This window comes from Elephas maximus, chromosome 2 (genome assembly GCF_024166365.1).
Source record: "Elephas maximus indicus isolate mEleMax1 chromosome 2, mEleMax1 primary haplotype, whole genome shotgun sequence".
Classification (NCBI taxonomy): domain Eukaryota; kingdom Metazoa; phylum Chordata; class Mammalia; order Proboscidea; family Elephantidae; genus Elephas; species Elephas maximus.
In genome coordinates this window covers 197,643,583-197,661,209 of record NC_064820.1, presented here as the reverse complement: position 1 = coordinate 197,661,209, position 17,627 = coordinate 197,643,583, and the positions used below count along the sequence as shown (strand labels likewise).

At 48.0% G+C, this 17,627-nt stretch overlaps 1 protein-coding gene across 2 annotated transcripts; it reads left to right on the top strand.

Annotated features, from left to right (window-relative positions):
* The first annotated feature begins 12,728 nt into the window (after positions 1 to 12,728).
* MXD3 (MAX dimerization protein 3) lies at positions 12,729 to 17,611 on the top strand. 2 transcript variants are annotated; one of them, XM_049874401.1, is made up of 7 exons: positions 12,729 to 12,780; positions 12,939 to 13,044; positions 13,283 to 13,388; positions 14,004 to 14,033; positions 14,158 to 14,272; positions 16,629 to 16,812; positions 16,888 to 17,611. In XM_049874401.1, exons 2-7 carry the CDS (start codon positions 12,975 to 12,977, stop codon positions 17,013 to 17,015), a joined length of 633 nt encoding a protein of 210 aa, XP_049730358.1. In that variant the 5' UTR covers positions 12,729 to 12,780; positions 12,939 to 12,974; the 3' UTR covers positions 17,016 to 17,611. The 2 variants fall into 2 exon arrangements, with proteins under 2 accessions (XP_049730358.1, XP_049730357.1); XM_049874400.1 differs by lacking the exon at positions 12,729 to 12,780 and having other exon boundaries at positions 12,906 to 13,044.
* Positions 17,612 to 17,627: the final 16 nt, after the last annotated feature.

Genomic DNA, 17,627 nt, shown 5'->3' with positions numbered 1-17,627 from the left:
AACCCTAAAGAATCCTCAGGAAAACACTGAAACTAAGAGTTCAGCAGAGAATCAGGATACACGATAAACATACAAAAATCAGTTGGATTCCTCTACACCAGCAAAAAGGTCATTGAAGAGGAAATCACCAAATCCATATCATTTACAGCTGCACCCAAGAAGATAAAATACTTAGGAGTAAATCTTACCAGAGATGTAAAAGACCTTTACAAAGAAAATTATAAGACACTACTGCAAGAAACCAAAAGAGACCTACATAAGGGGGAAAACGTACCTTGCTCATGGATAGGAAGACTCAACATTGCAAAAATGTCTCTTCTACCAAAAGCGATCTATAGATACAATGCAATTCCGATCCAAATTCCAATGGGTTTTTTTTTTTTTTTAACGATATGGAGAAACAAATCATCAACTTCATATGGAAGGGAAAGAGGCCCTGGAAAAGTAAAAAAAAAGTAAAGCATTACTGAAAAAGAAGAACAAAGTGGGAGGCCTCACATACCTGATTTTAGAACTTGTTATACCACCACAGTAGTCAAAACAGCCTGGTACTGGTACAACAACAGACACAGAGAGCAACAGAACAGAATTGAGAATCCAGACATAAATCCATCCACATATGAGCAGCTGATATTTGACAAAGGCCCAAAGTCAGTTAAACGGGGAAAAGACAGTCTTTTTAACAAATGGTGCTGGCATAACTGGATATCCATCAGCAAAAAAATGAAACAAGACCCATACCTCACACCATGCACAAAAACTAACTCAAAATGGATCAAGATCTAAATATAAAATCTAAAATGATAAAAATCATGGAAGAAAAAATAGGGACAATACTAAGAGCCCTAGTCCATGGCATAAATAGTATACAAAAGATTACTAACAATGCACAAATGTCAGAAGAGAAACTAGATAACTGGGAGCTCCCAAAAATCAAACACGTATGCTCATCCAAAGACTTCATCAAAAGAGTAAAAAGATTACCTACAGACTGGGAAAAAGTTTTTAGCTATGACATTTCCGATCAGTGTCTGATCTCTAAAATCTACATGATACTGCAAAAACTTAACTACAAAAAGACAAATAACCCAATTAAAAAATGGGCTAAGGATATGTATGAACAGGCACTTCACTGAATGGTAGGTAACAGCTACATGAGGAAATGATCACTGTCATTAGCCGTTAGAGAGACGCAAATCAAAACTACAATGAGTTTCCATCTCACTCAAACAAGGTTGGCATTAATCCAAAAAACACAAAATAATAAATGTTGGAGAGGTTGTGGAGAGACTGGAACACTTATACACTGCTGGTGGGAATGTAAAATGTTACAACCACTTTGGAAATCGATTTGGCGCTTCCTTAAAAAACTAGAAATAGAATTACCATAAAAAAAAAAAACTATCTAGCAATTCTACTCCTTGGAATATATTCTAGAGAAGTAAGAGCCTTTATACGAACAGATATATGCACACCCACTTTCATTACATCACTGTCTACAATAGCAAAAAGATGGAAGCAACCAAGGTGCCTGTCAAGGGATGAATGGATAAATAAATTATGGTATATTCACACAATGGAATACTAGGCATCGATAAAGAACAGTGATGAATCCGTGAAACATTGCATAATACGGAGGAATCTGGAAGGAATTATGCTGAGTGAAATTAGTCAGTTGCAAAAGAACAAATATTGTATGAGACCACTGTTATAAGAAGCCAAGAAATAGTTTAAACAGAGAAGAAAATATTCTTTGATGGTTACGAGAGTGAGGAGGGAGGGAGGGAGGGGCATTCACTGATTAGATGGTAGACAAGAACTATTCTGGATGAAGAGAAAGACAACACACAATACAGGAGAGGTCAGCACAACTGGACTAAACCAAAAGCAGTTTCCTGAATAAACCAAATACTTTCAAGGCCAGCATGGCAGGGGCAGGGGTTTGGGGACCATGGTTTCAGGGGACATCTAGGTCAATTGGCATAATAAATCTATTAAGAAAACATTCTGCATCCCACTTTGGAGAGTCACGGTGTCTGGGGTCTTAAATGCTAGCAAGCGGCCATCTAAAATGCATCAATGTATCTCAACCTACCTGGAGCAAAGGAGAGTGAAGAACACCAAAGACACAAGGTAATTATGAGCTCAAGAGACAGAAAGGGCCACATAAACCAGAGACTTCATCAGCTTGAGACCAGAAGAACTAGATGATGCCTGGGTAGAACTGATGACTGCCCTGACAAGGAACAGAGCAGAGAACCCCTGAGGGAGCAGGAGAGCAGTGGGATGCAGACCTCAAATTCTTGTGCAAAGACCAGACTTAATGGTCTGACTGAGACTAGAGGGACCCCGGAGGTCATGGTCCCCAGACCTTCTGTTAGCCCAAGACAGGAACCATTGCCAAAACCAACTCTGCAGACAGGGATTGGACTGGAGTATAAGATAGAATATGATACTGGTGTTGAGTGAGTTTCTTGGATCAAGTAGACAAATGCGACTATGTGGGTAGATCCTGTCTGGAGGGGAGATGAGAAGGCAGAGGGGGACAGAAGCTGGCTGGATGGACATGGAAATGCAGGGTAGAGAGAAGTAGTGTGCTGTCTCATTAAGAGGAGAACTAGGAGTGTATATAAATTTTTGTATGAGAGACTGACTTGATTTGCAAGCTTTCACTTAAAGCACAATAAAAATTAAAAAAAAAAAAAAGAGCACCAAGAAAATCCAGTGGGGGAAAGAACAATCTTTTCAAAAAATGGTGATGGGACAACTGATAGCCACATGCAAAAGAATGAAGTTAGACCCCTTCCTCACACCATATAGAGACGTTAACTCAAAATGGATCACAGACCTAAATGAATGAGCTAAAACTGTGATACTATTAGAAGAAAACATAGGAGTAAACCTTCATGACTTTGTGTTAGGCAAAGGCTTCCTGAATAAGACACCAAAAGCACAAATTGCAAAATAAAAAATTGATGAATTGGACTTCATCAAAATTGAAATCTTTGATCACACTTAACATCCAGATCTTGAAGATCAAAACACCCAAGTAAGACAGACACAAAGAAAATCACATCCAGGTACAACATAGTCAACAACTAAAAAAGAAATGTAAGGAAAAGTATTAAAAGTGGAGAAAAAAGACACATAATATACAGGGGGAAAATGATAAGCATGTCAGCTCTCTTAGAAAATAAAAGCAAGTCAGAGGTCAAAGGAGTGACATCATTATAGAGCTGAAAGACCATCAACCTAGAATCTTATCTCTAGTATAAATATGCCTCAAAAATAAAGGTGAAATGGAACAACCATAACACAAAGAGAATGTTGACACATCGTGAAAAATGTAACTAATGTCACTGAATGATTTGTATAGAAATTGTTAAATGGGAACCTAATTCACTGTGTAAACTTCCACCAAAAACACAATATTATTATTATTTTTAAAAAGGCAAAATAAATACATTTTCAGATAAAAGCTGGGAGAATTTGTTGGTTGAAGACCCACACTACAAGAAATGCCACAGGCAGTTCCACAGGCTGAAGGGGGATGTTACCAGATTAAAAGTCAGATCTACAAGAGGGAACAAAGAATGCTGAAAATGTTAAATATGTGGTGAAATATGTGGTGAAATATAAAAGAGTATCCTCTCCTCTTAATTTTTAAAATGTCATTTGGCTCTTTAAAGCAAAAACATAACAATGTGTATTAGGATTTATAATATGTGTAGGAGTGAAATATACGACAACAGTAGCAAAAACGACGGTAGAGAGTCAATGCAAATATAATGGTTTATGTTTCTTACATTATATATAAATGGTATAATAGTAATTTGAGTTAGACTGTGATAATTTAAATATATATATTATAATTTTAAAGTAATACTGAATACATCAAACAAAGAGGTGATAAGAAGTCAGTTGTGAATATAAAATGGAATGCTAATGAAGAAATAACCCTAAAGAAGGCAAAAGGAGGAAAAAGGGAAAAGGACAGATAGGACAAATACAAACAAAAATCAAGATGATAGACTTAAACCTAATCATATTAATAATTTCATTAAATGGAATTGAAAGGCAGAGATTATCAGACCACCTTAAAAAAATAAAAACTATATGTTATTTGCAAAAAAACATGATAAACTTTAAGACACAGATAGGTTAAAGTGAAAAGATGGGGAAAAACACCACACAAACACTAATCCAAACTAAGCTGTTGTCATTAAAATAATATCAAAGTAGTCTTCAAGAACAGATTACCAAAGACGAAGAGGAATATTTCATAATGATAAAAGGATAAAGTCCTCAAAAAGATACAACAATCATGAATGTATATGCACCTAATAATAGAGCTTCAAATATATGAAGTAAAATGTGACAGAACTAAAGACAAAAATAGACAAAGCCTCAATTATAGTGGGAGATTATAAAACTATTTTCTCAGTAATTGATAGACGTAAACATAAAAAAAGCAATAATGATATAATTTTTTTGCAACACAATCAGCTAATGTAATCTCACTGGACATTTTTTAGAACATTACACAATAGCTGCGAACATCCATTAATAATTGGAATGTAGAATGTACGAAGTACGAATGAAGGAAAATTGGAACTTGTCAAAAATGAAATGGAACACTTGAAGATCAATATTGTAGGCATTAATGAGCTGAAATGGACTGGTATTGGCCATTTTGAGTAGGACAATCCTACAGCTACTATGCTGGGAATGACAACTTGAAGAGGAACGGCTTCCCATTCATCCTCAAAAATAACATTTCACGATCTATCCTGAAATACAATGCTACCAGTGATGGGATAATATTCATACGCCTATTAAAAAAAAAAATTTTTTTTTTTATAAGGAAGGCTAGTTAATAAGACTATTATTCAAAAGTACACACCCACCACTAATGCCAAAGATGAAGACATTGAAGATTTTTACCAACTTCTGCAGTCTGAAATTGATAAAACATGTGATCAAAATGCACTGATAATTACCAGTGATTGGAATGTGAAAGTTGGAAACAAAGAAGGATCAGTAGTTGGGAAATACGGCCTTGGTGATGGAAATGACATGGAAGATCACATGATCGAATTTTGCAAGGACAACAACTTAGTCATTCACAACTGTTTCAACAACATAAATGGGACTATACACAGGAACCTTCCTGGATGGAATAACAGGAATTAAATCAACTATATCTGCGGGAAGAGATGATGGAAAACTCAATATCATCAATATCATCAGTTAGAACAAGGCCAGGGGCTGACTGTGGAACAGACCATCAATTGCTCTTATGTGAGTTCAAGTTGAAACTGAAGAAAATTAGAACAAGTCCATTAGAAATGATGAAGTAAAAAAGCTGAATAGAAGATTTCAAAGGGTGGCTCAAGAATACAAAGTAAAGTATTATAATAAAATGTGCAAAGAGCTGGAGTTAGAAAACCAAAAGGGAAAAACATGCTCAGCATTTCTCAAGCTGAAAGAACCGAAGAAAAAATTCAAGAAAAATATTCCTGCAATATGGAAGAATTCTATGGGCAAAACATTGAATGACACAGGAAGCATCAAAAGAAGATGGAAGGAATACACAGAGTCACTGTACCAAAAAGAATTGGTTGATATTCACCCTTTTTAGGAAATAGCATATGATCAAGAATCGATGGTACTGAAGGAAGAAGTCCAAGCTGCACTGAAGGCATTGAAGGAAAAACAAGGCCCTGGGAATTCACGGAATACCAGTTAAAATGTTTTGACAAGTGGGTGCAATGCTGGAAGCGCTCCCTTATCTTGCCAAGAAATTTGGAAGACAGCCACCCGGCCAACTGACTGGAGGTGATCCATATTTGTGCCCATTCCAAAGAAAAGTGATTCAACAAGAATGTGGAAATCATCGAACAATATCATTAATACCACAAGCAAGTAAAATTATGCTGAAGATAATTCAAAAACAGTTGCAGCAGTAGTCGACAGGGAACTGCCAGAAACTCAAGCCGGCTTCAGAAGATGATGTGGAACGAGGGATATCATTGCTGATGTGAGATATGTGAGATGGATCTTGGCTGAAAGCAGAGAATACCGGAAAGATGTTTACCTGTGTTTTATTGACTATGTAAAGGCATTCGACTGTGTGGATCATACATAACAAATGATGGTTAACATTGCAAAGAATGGGAATTCCAGAACACTTAATTGTGCTCATGTAGAATCTGTACAAGGAAAACCCTGGTGGTGTAGTGGCTAAGTGCTACAGCTGCTAAACAAAGGGTTGGCAGTTTGAATCCAGCAGGTGCTCGATGGAAACTCTATGGGGCAGTTCTACCCTTTTCTTTAGGGTCACTATGAGTCAGAACAGACTTGACAGCACCTAACAAGAACAACACCACCCAACAATTGGAGGATGCATGCAATTTTCATGTACATATGGAACAGATATATATGCTGGAGTAAATTTTAAATGATCAAAATCATAAGAGTATGTTTTCTGACCACAGTGAAATTAAAAACCAGTAAGAAAAAGATATCTAGAAATTTCCCAGTATTTGGAAATTGAAAAATACACTTCGAATTATCCATGGGTCATAACTCAAAGAAATTCCAAAGGGAATTAGGAAAATATCTGAATGAAAAAGGAAGAAAAACAAAACAAAACCCCACATCACATCAAAATTTGTGGATGCAGTTAAAGCAGTGCTTAGATGGAAACTTATAGCTTTAAATGCTTTTATCTGAAAAGAAGGAAAGAATAAATGAATTATCTACTTTTTACCTTAAGAAGCTAGGAACAAAGCAAATTAACACCAAAGTTGGTTTTTGAAAATATTGGTAAAGTCTTAACAATAAACTTTTAGCAAGACTTCTCAAGAAAAAAAGAGAGGAAGCAAACTACATATATCTGGAATAAATAAAGTGAACCTACTATAGATCCTACAGGGGCCTCACATTAGTGGCCCCACTTAGGACAACTGGAACTCTCAGCCACTTCTGAGACTTGGTCTAGCCAGGCTAGGGTCACAGCCTATTGCCCTGCAATTTCTAGTGATGGACCAGTCCCCCCTCCCCCACCACCGCCCCAGTGCCCCTTAGTCATGATTCTGCCCTGCCCCTGACAGTCTGGGAGTGGTATCCCAGTGGTGGCCTGTAAGTTGAGGTCTGCTGACCGCTGTACCATCAGCCTCCAGTGGGCATGAACACTCAGGCCTAAGGCCACCCTGCTCCTCTGACCCCACAGCTCAAGTAGTTAATCCACCAAGCACCTTTCTTAGGGTCTTCTCTACCACTGAGGTCACAGTCTATGGAAGAGGCAGACCTTTGAAGGACACAGGACCATAGCTGCTTTGGAAGGATGCACTGGAGGAGGGAAGTCTGGGGACTTCCTGGAGGAAGTGATATGTGAGCCGAGGTGGCAGAGGCAGGGAGATGGGCAAGGGCATGGCATGTGGCCTGACACGGCAGGAGGAGGCACCGCCCAGCTTCAACTTTGTCCTGAGGGCCATGGGGAGCCCTGGTTAGCGTCCTAAGAAATACTACTTTCTGGAAAGAGCAGAGGATTGGTGGAGAAGGGTAGACTGGGTAAGGGGGGGAGGTGGGGCCCCAGCGTCTGAGTCAGGCCTCCTACCCTTAGTTCAGTCTTCCCCTAGCTCCCCCCACCTCTACCCTCTGGCTGCTCTCACCTGTAGGGATGAAGGTGAAAGGGTTCTAGGTGGCCAGCAGGACCCATCTACCCTGCACCCTGTCTGTACCATGGTCTGGGGTCCTGCAGGCTGCCCTGGAGGGGGGCTCTTCAGGGTTCCTGCTTAGTGCATGGAAGCAGGATGGGGTCCCTTTATCCCCTCCTACCCAGGGCACAGGTTTGTGCTCTGTCCCTTAGAGTCCCCAGCAGGACCTGCACTGTCTTGGCTGGAGCCCTCCCTGAAGCGTAGGCAGCCCACCAAAACTACTATGGGCAGTCCAGGCCAAGGGGAAGGGAGGCCAGCAGGGAACCCAGGCTTGTTATGGGCTGAATTGTGTCCTCCAAAAAGATATTTGAAGTCCTAACCTCCAGTACCTGTGAAGGTAACCTCCAGTACCTGTGAATGTGACCTTATTCAGAAATAACATCTTTGCAGATGTAATTAGTTAACATGAGGTCATAGTGGAATAGGGTGGCTTCTAATCCAATATGACTGGTGTCTTTATAAGAAGAGACAAGGAGAGACAGACAGATGCATAGTGAAGACAGCTACATGAAGACAGAGGCAGAAATTGGAGTGATGCTGCCACAAGCCAAGGAATGCCTGGGACCACCAGAAACTGGAAGAGGCAAGGAACAGTCCTCTCCTAGAGATTCTGGTGGAAGTGTGGCCCTGCTGATACCATGAATTTGGGCTTCTGGCCCCCAGAACTATGAGAGAATAAATTTCTGTGAGACACTAAATCAAAGCCACCCAGTTTGTGCTATTTTGCTACAGGAGCCACAGGAAACTAACTCAGGCCTGGACCATGGCATCCCCATCAGCAGTGTAGGTCCCAGGACGAGGGGGCCCCAGGACAGAGGTTCTAAGGCAGGTCACTGCTGAAGGGGCAGGAGCACCAGTCCTGGACCCTGCTGGCACTAAGATCTGCTCCAGCAGCCTGGAGCAAGGGTACAGGGCCAGGTTGGCTGTCCTTCTCTGAAGCCCTCTCCTTGAATCCCCTCCTTCATACATGGTCTCTGTCCCCTTCCTAACTCCTGTGGGGCCACCAATCCTGACCTCAGATCCAGTCTCTGTTGACAGGCCCTCTTATATATCCTTTTCCTGTCTATGGCCACTCAGACTTCTCTCAAGCCAAGGAGGATGAATTCTGTTGTCCCAAATCCACTTCTGGGTTCACTTCTTGGTCCCTGTTTTACATACAGACTGGAGCAGGCCTGGCTTCAGATCCCAGCTCCAACGCCCTTGCCAGGGTCATACATTGGCTTCGTTGGCTTCAGTTTGCTCATCTGTAGAATGGAGATGGGGGCAGTGGTGGTTCAGTGGTAGAACTGCGGGAGACCATGAAGGCTTGTGTGTTGCTATCATGCTGAACAGGTTTCAGTGGAGCTTCCAGGCTAAGACAGACTAGGAAGAAAGGTCTGGTCTACTTCCCGAAAATCAGCCAATGAAAACCCTATGGATCACAAAGTTTCGATGTGCAACTGATCCTGGCGATGGCGCAGGCCCAGGCAATGTTTTGTTCCGTCTTGCACGGGGTTGCCATGAGTTGGGGGCCAACTCAACAGCAGCTAGCAACAAAATGGAGATCACGACCATGCCCGCCCCGGTGGTGGTGAGCGTAAAGTGCTGAGTGGCTGAGGCTGGCCTGCTCCGTGGGTGCTCAGGAAAGACCTCTCCTCTTTCCCCTCTCACTCCAGGTTTTCTGTGCACGTTGGCACTTGTTCTGGATACCACTGCCCCAGTGTGGACTAGTGAAACAGGCCTGTATGCTCTAGAATATCCATTTCTGGCTAAAATGGTCCCTCAGAGGTATTTGGGGTGGGGGTATATCTGTTCTGGGGAAGCTTTCTGGTCTGCAGGTGCCTGAGGACAGGGTGTCTGAGAGAAGGAACCCTGGGACAAACTCCAGAGCATGGTCTGGCGCCTGGAGAGACCTGGGGTGGTGTCAGATCTTATAAAGGGAGCCTAGACCCTGAGCCTTTAGGCCTCCCTGCCATTCTTGCCTGGGCCCAGAGCAGCACCCAGGGATTGGTGCAGAAGCCCTGCTGGCCTAGAGCTCTGGGTGAAAGTCCTGTCCTTCCCATCTGCCCTGCTCCCCAGGAAGTACTGCCTCCTATGGCCCCTTTGCCCACAGCCACGGCCCACATGCACAGAGGGAGGCCTGAGGCCAGGCTGATTTTTGCCTCCATCTTGTTCCCTAGCTGGAATCCTCTCCATGGCTCCTAGGATGCAGTCCAAACTCCTTGATGTGGTCATCAGGAAACACCTCAGCCACCTCTCTAGCTCCCCTTACAGCCCCTGCCTCACCTCCATACTCCCTGTCTGCAAACCTGCCTCGCTCCCTCTCACCTGGGGTCCACCACTCTTGCAGTCCCTTTGCCTGAAACTCTCCTTCAGGTCTCAACTGAAAGCTTACCTCCTCTAGTAATGTCCCTCCCTAACCCACTTTACTCCAAGATTGGGCTCCCTGGGTCCCCAGCGTCTGACTAGAAGGTTTGTGCCTGCACTATGTAGCTGCTGACTTTAGTGAAATAAGATTGGAAATTCTTCCACAAGCCTTGTGACTCCTTTCTGCCTGTTTTGGGCCCTGCTAGCCCCTCCAGCATCAGCTTGCACCACATACTCTGCTCTCCCTGTGCTAGATACACTGGCTGCCTTTCAGTCTACATAGTGCCACATTCCTTTTAGCCTCAGGGCCTTGGCACATGCTGCTCCTTTTGTCTGGATTTCTTTTACATCCCCTTGTACACAAAATTGATGCCTGTTCATCCATGTGATAGGATGTGAATGCATTTTGGATGAATTTGCGGGGGCTGAAGGGTGGAATGTTACAGATTGAATTTTGTCTTCCCAAAATGTGTGCTGGAATCCTAGCCCTTATTTCTGTGGATGTAATCCTGCTGGGAAATAGGGTTTTTTTTTTTTTTAATGTTAATGGCGCCATACCAATGTAGGGTGGGTCCTAAACCTAACCACTTCTGAGTTATAAAAAGAGCAGATTAGACACAGATGCAGGCAGAAGACAGTTGCTATCTGACAGAGGCAGATAAATCCACAAGCCCAAGAACTCCAAGGATTGCCAGCAGCTAGAAGTTGAAGTAGGCAAAGAAGGACCTTCCCCTACAGCCATACCCTGAATTTGGACTTCTAGCCTCTTGAACTGTGAGAAAATAAATGTCTGTTCTTTAAAGCCACCCACTTGTGGTATTTCTGTTACAGAAGCACTAGATAAACTACGACAATTCACTTCCCCAGAAAAATCTTCTCTGACCTCCTGGTCAGGTCAGACGTTCCTTAGGATGTCCCCTCAGAATTGTCTTTTCCTGTGAGGGACCTGTCAAAACTGTATGTCTAAGTTTGTGTGATTACGATATTGGTCTCTCTCCCCCTGGAGCCTGTGAATTCTGCTAAAGCAGCGACTCTGTTTTTGCCCATCATTGCATTCCCCACTTTTGGGGACTATACTGGACACAGAGCCTGGTGTCCCCTCAGTGCTCAGAAAATGTTTAGTGAGTGGATGGATGGATGGATGGGTAGATGGTCCCAGCAGCAGTTAGTGGCTGAACATGTCAATGACTCCTCTGGGAGTGCCCTTAGAAAAACTCCAAGGTTTCTGCCTAGCAACTGACAACTGACTGCCTCATGCCCTGTGTTTACAGGCACAGTGGTTAAGAGCTACAGCTCCTAATCAAAAGGTCAGCAGTTCGAATCTACCAGGCGGTCCTTGGAAACCCTATGGGGCAGTTCTACTCTGTCACGTAGGGTTGCTATGAGTGGGAATGGACTGGAAGGCAATGGGTTTGGTTTGGTCTCTATAAATAATCTAGTCCCCTCCCCCTCCCTCCCCACACCTTCTCCATTTTCTGGTTAACTCCAGTCAGGCCTCAGCCCAGCCTTGGCAGTAAATGCTCCACCCTGTTACAGCTGCTTTCATCTTCCTGCCTCCACCCTTAAATTAACTGTCACTGCGCATGCAGGTGTGGTCACACTTGATGGTCCTGCCTCTCTAACGCAGGTTAGGGAAAGTCACGTTAAAGAAGGGCTCTGAGTAAGGCAACCAGGGGCTCCCTGGAAGAGGAAAGCCTGCCTCATGCGGCACTGCCTTCTTGGAAATCGGCAGCAGCTAGTACCTACTCGGGCGTGACAAGGACCCTCCGACGACCCCAGAATACAAAGCGCCCTGGAAAGCCAGTTCGAGTGCATCCTGGGAAGTTGCTATCCCACTAACATTCTGGTAGCAACAACAGCTTCCCTGAAGATGACAGGAGGAGCCCAAGCAGGGCCGCCAACCGGTTAGTTCTGGTTCGATCCCCTGCTGAGAATTTGCATTTCCACCCCAGATATACTGAATCAAAATCTACATTTTAACAAGATCCCCAGGTGAGTCTTATGTATAATAAATTTTGAGAACCTCTGGTTTACCGGTGGTTCTCAGACGTGATCCCTAACCAACACCATTAGCATCGCCTGGAAACTTGTTAGAAATGCAAATTTCCAGCAGGGGGTAGAACCAGAACCAACCGATTGGAAGTCCTGGTCCCAAACACAGGGGTTACTCTCACTGGACACAACGGAAAGCTGAACCCCAGCAGAGGCCTACTCAAAAAGGGGTAAATGGCAGGCCGGAGCGGGGACACACCCACAAGCACAGGCGCCGGATCCGCACCCCGCCCCCGCGCCTGCGCACTGCGGCTCACTCCCTGCTCCGCCCCGCCCACGTTGCCCTGGTTTTCAAATTTGAAACCTGCTTCTTTTCCCGCCCGAACTTGCTGACCAGCAGCGGGAGAGGGCGGGGCCGCACACCAGCCAATCGTGCCGCAGAACGAGCCACAGGCCAATGGGCGCACGGCGCGAGGTCTGCCCCGCCCCCACAGCGCCCACGTGCACGGCCGAGCCGCGGCTCCGGTGAGGAGCCGGCCTTTAAGTCCGGCTCCCAGCGCGGGGCCTACGGACACCAGCCCAGGGACCCCGAGTCAGTGGCGCGGGGTGGCTTAGTGAAGGGGGCCTGACGCAGCTCTTCCGGCCCGGGGTTCGCCCAAAGGCAGGCTCGGGGCCGGCGGCTGGACCAGCCCGGGCTAGAGCCCGGTGCCGCTGGGGGTTGGTGAGTGGGCGGGCTAGCGAAGGGTGGGCGGTGGGGCGGGCGCGCCACGGGGGCGGGGCCGGGCCGGGGCGGGGCTTCCCGGGGGCGGGGCCGGGCCCTGTGTTTGTTGCTCCGTGTCAGTTACATTGTAACAAAAGTGCTGCCCCGCTGCCCCGCAGGCACCCTAGGCCCGCCCGCCGCCAGCTGTCGCCGACATGGAACCGGTGGCCAGCAACATCCAGGTCCTCCTGCAGGCGGCCGAGTACCTGGAGCGCCGCGAGAGAGGTGAGGAAGAGCCCCTGACCGGACTCCGGGCCGGCGGCCTCGCAGACACGGGCCTGGACCCGACTTGGCTTCCAACTCAAAGGATGCCTGGCCCGAGCGCAGTCGCCCCAAGGCGCCCCCGCCCTCAGCTCGCATCCCGAGAGAGGTCCGTGGGCAGTCGGGCAGGGAAGGATTGGGGAAACGGCCCTGGCGCCAAAAGCCCTTCCCGGACCTGACGCGGGCGGGCTCTCTCTGGCAGAGGCCGAGCACGGCTACGCGTCCCTGTGCCCGCACCGCAGCCCAGGCCCTGTCCACAGGAGGAAGAAGCGGGCCCTCCAAGCTTCTGGCGCGCTGGACAGTGGGCGGTGAGGAGGGCCGGGGGCGGCGGGGCGGGGATGGGCGCTGTGCTGATTGGTACCCCTCCTCGACCCTCTCTTCCTTCCTTCCTCTGGCTTGCACATTCTGGGCCAGGTACTTTGCTCGGGACACATTCAGACCCTTACTCGCTGACTCCCCCTTTCCATCACCCTCTAGAATTCAGACCCCTCGCTTGCTGACTCCCCTCTTTCCATTACCTTCTAAACACACACCCATCAGTTCATTCAAGGACTATTTCTTGAGCACCTCTGATGTGCCAGGAACTGTGAACAAGATCTTTCTGGGCCTGTGTCCACTCACACTTCTCCACTCCACACAGCAAACTACAGAGACCCTTGCACATGCTATTCCCCCCTGTTTGAATGTCTCCCTCTCCCCTCCCCCTTTGGGAAATTTATTTCTGGGCTCAGCAGCACAAATGTCCCCTCTCCGAGGAAGCCCTTGCTGACTGGTTGGACTCCCACAGCTGCCCTGGGCAGACCTCTCAGCGTCTGACTCCCTGTGTGTGTTACTAACTCCCTTGCCCTTGCCTGGGGGCTCTGGGCCCCAGGCCATTACCAGGTGGCTGACGTCCCCTCTCCCCTCCTCCCTGGCCTTGGCAGGTCTGTGCACAATGAGCTGGAGAAGCGCAGGTGAGTCTCAGGCCTGCCCTGATGCATGAGGCCCTGGAACCGCTTGCTCTGGCCTCCCCGCCCCTGCCATCTCTGGGGCCAGCAACAAGGGCTGGCACTGCCCTCCAGACTCCTTCCCCTGCAGGAGGGCCCAGCTGAAGCGGTGCCTGGAGCAGCTGAAGCAGCAGATGCCCCTGGGGGCTGACTGTGCCCGATATACCACCCTGAGCCTCCTGCGCAGAGCCAGGGTACACATCCAGGTAAGGGCCATCCCTGTGCCCGGGGCCAGCTTGCCAGGATGCCTGGAAGGGTGCAGTATGGAGGGGTTGGACAGAACTGAGGAAAGAGGCCTGAGGTCATAACCCAACTGTGTGATTGCGGACAGGTCTCTGGGCTTTTGGTTTCCATACTTGTTAAGTGGGAAGAAAAGCAGAAAGTAACTCTGCGGGTTGAAGTTTAAACATGTTCAAGCAGTAAATGTTGTTGTTACTACGGTGATTGATACTTAAGATCCCAGCTGTGAGACCTTGGGCCTGTCAGCCTTTCCGGACTTCCTGCTCCTCTGTGTGGCCTGCTACTGAAAAGCTTCTGCAATAGGCTGTATGTAAGGGTCCCTTGGACTGTGGAGGGTTGGTCCTTGTCTTACCCCACCCTATCCTTCGAAGGCCTTCTGCTCTGGGCATTCTTTCCTGATGCCACTCAGGGAGGCTGCTCCAGAGACCAGGAGGGGAAAGGACAGAGAAGGTGACAGCCACCTGTCCTCCCAGGGCCCTACTGCTGCTTGGGCTGGGCTCAGCGCCCCCTGGGAGACAGGAGCAGGTGTGCTGACTCAGGGTCCAAGTCAGCCCTAGACATGTCAGGAGCAGGGGTCCTGACATGAAGGCCCTGCTGCTGGTCGCACAGCCAATGAAAGGAAGATTTAGTGCCCAGATGCAGGTCCTCTGACTTTGTATTCTTCAACAAGTATCTCCTTAGCATCTCCTGTACCAGGCACTGTTCTAGGCACAGGGATCCATGACAGAGGGATTGATGTAGCATCAAACAAATAAATCACCAATGTGTGAGCCATTTGCACTGTGCCATGGGTGCCTGCTGTCACCCTCATTGTGGCTGAGTCACACCCTGGTAGGACCTGGGGAGGGGCTAAAGGGCTGATGATCTACTTTTGTCCCAAGCACTAGTTGCCCCTCCTGTGTGTTCCAGACCTTATCTCAACATGTCTGTGACACACCATTGAGCTTAAGAACTGCTGAGAGCTCCTTGTTGTAGTGGTCATCACCTCTTGGTGCTCAGTGTCTCCATCATACAACCCCAGCTTGCCCCTAGTGGCCCCCATAGTTGACTGTCAGCCCCGTACACCCCTCCTGGAGTGCCCTGTTCTGCGTTCCATCTACCAACTCCCCCAATCCTGACTGCTCCAGGGCCAGGGGCGCCTTTCCCCTTTGTAGGCAGCGAGACCCACCTGCCTGGCCTGGTTCTCTGCTGGGCTGCCCCTGGGAGGGTCTGGGGATCTGTCCTTCCTTAAAGCTCATCACCCCCCTCCCAGACTCATTTACACCTGCCTCCTCTCCAGGCTCCCTGCTTCCTGTCTTGCCTCCACCAGCCTGTCCTACACCTACCCTAGAATGATCTTTGCAGCACACAGACCTGCCCAGACTGTCTCCTACCGAGAACCCTCCAATGGCTCCTGACAGGACCAACTGTCAGTTGGTTCCTTACTTCCTGTGAAATTCAAGGCCCTTCACAATCCAGGCCTTGCCATAAACAGCTGAATTCTCCATGATCTTTCAAGTCACCCTGTGCCTGGATTGTTCTTCCTTCCCCATCTTTGCCTAGCGAACTCTTATCATTCCTCCATACCCAGTCCAAGTGCCCCCTTGACCCAATTCGCCAGTGTTGTTGAATGACTGAAGGCAGGCTTCTGCCCACTGAGGGCTCTGCATAAGCTTGGCACCTGGGCTTCTGCTGGTGGAGTAGGCAAACCCCTCTGGCCTTCCAGGCCCTGGGACTTCAGGGCTGGCAGAGCTCGGGTACTGGTGTGGGCAGGGGAGATGTGAATGCTGAAAGCTCAGCGCTCTTGGATTTATCAAGGATCTCGCCAGGAGTTACAAACCGATAGTCTTTGTTTGGCATGTGGTTTATCTAAAAATTTGCAATGAGTTGGCAGCACTTAAGATTTGACATGAAAGAAATCTGGCTTTCTAGCTTCTTAAATTGGGAGACTTGGCAGCACTGGCCTGTTTCCATGTTACAATTGGCTAGAACCTGCAAGTAGCTGCCTCCTTGAGCCACAGCATGTACTTGCCAGTCTCCCCCAGTCCTTATTGCTTTATACCAGAGTACTCCTCACCTTTACATCACTTGACTAGCCCTTTAAAGCCTTTGAGATTGTGGTATACTCTATCCCATCGAGACAAAACTCACAGGCCATCTAAGTTGTGAATGGGGCCTGGAGGGGCCGGCTCCCTGGAGGATGTGGGGCCTGGATTTAGCCACCTTGTCTATCTGGAGTAGGTGGAGGGCATCCCATGGTCATGGCCTGCTGCTGAGGGGTGCTGGAGTGAGGCCAAGCCCCTGGCTGGTGGCTCCAGCCCCTTGCTCCTTTGGGTTCTGCAGAAGCTGGAGGAGCAAGAGCGACGGGCCCGGCGGCTAAAGGAGAAGCTTCGCAACAGGCAGCAGAGCCTGCAGCAGCAGCTGGAGCAGCTCCAGGCGCCGGCCGGGCCAGGTGAGCGGGAGCGGCTACGGGCAGACAGCTTGGACTCCTCAGGCCTTTCTTCTGAGCGCTGGGACTCAGACCAAGGTGAGTACCCTGAAGTTGTGGGTAAAGGGGCCTGGCAGGGTGGCCAGATCTTATGACAGGACCCTCCCCGTGCAGAGGAGCTGGAGGTGGACGTGGAGAGCCTGGTGTTTGGGGGCAAGGCAGAGCTGCTGCGGGGCTTCAGCGCCGGCCAGGAGCACAGCTACTCACACAACTTCTCACGTGGCAACGGTGCCTGGCTATGACCCTTGTAGCACCAGAGTGGCCTCTGCCCTCTGTTCACAGCAGGCTGACCTAGCCAGGCAGTCCTCCCCAGGCTTCAAGGGCCATCTGGAGTCACCTGTTAGAATGAACTAAAAGGACCTATGTGCACAGGCACGCCCTACTACCCCTGGGCTGGCAGCCAGGCAGTCCCTGAGGCGGGGCTGTACTCGGACCACCCCTGAGCCCTGCAGGGCAGGCAGCTTGGGCCTGGGTTGCCCTTCCAGGTGTTTTCTGTAGCACTTGGCTCTCCTGCCCCCAAGGGGGCAGGAAGCCTCTTGGACCCTTGTTTTCTACCAGGACAAGGCCTCCTGGCCTCTGCCCCACAGATACTGTATTTTCATTAAAAACCTCTTTTTTAAACTTCCTCTGTCCATGGTCTTGCCTGATGAAAAAGGGGAACTCCCAGTCACAGACCAAACTGGAAAAGAGGAAATAAGAGCAGCCACCACCAGGAACACTTAATCCTTCCAGCTCTGAGGCAGTTCTGCCCACCCACTGGCAGAGGCTGAGGGGTGTGACTTGCCTGAGGTCCAAAGCCAGAATACAGTGGAATCAGGACTCGAACCAGTGCTTGGACTCCAGAGCTGGGACTA

Bases quoted from the DNA above. Each gene is read 5' to 3' on its own strand.
- MXD3 (XM_049874401.1), top strand. From the start codon at position 12,975: ATGGAACCGGTGGCCAGCAACATCCAGGTCCTCCTGCAGGCGGCCGAG. The intron at 14,034-14,157 runs GTGAGTCTCAGG...CTTCCCCTGCAG, and splicing joins AATGAGCTGGAGAAGCGCAG to GAGGGCCCAGCTGAAGCGGT. The intron at 16,813-16,887 runs GTGAGTACCCTG...CTCCCCGTGCAG, and splicing joins GCGCTGGGACTCAGACCAAG to AGGAGCTGGAGGTGGACGTG.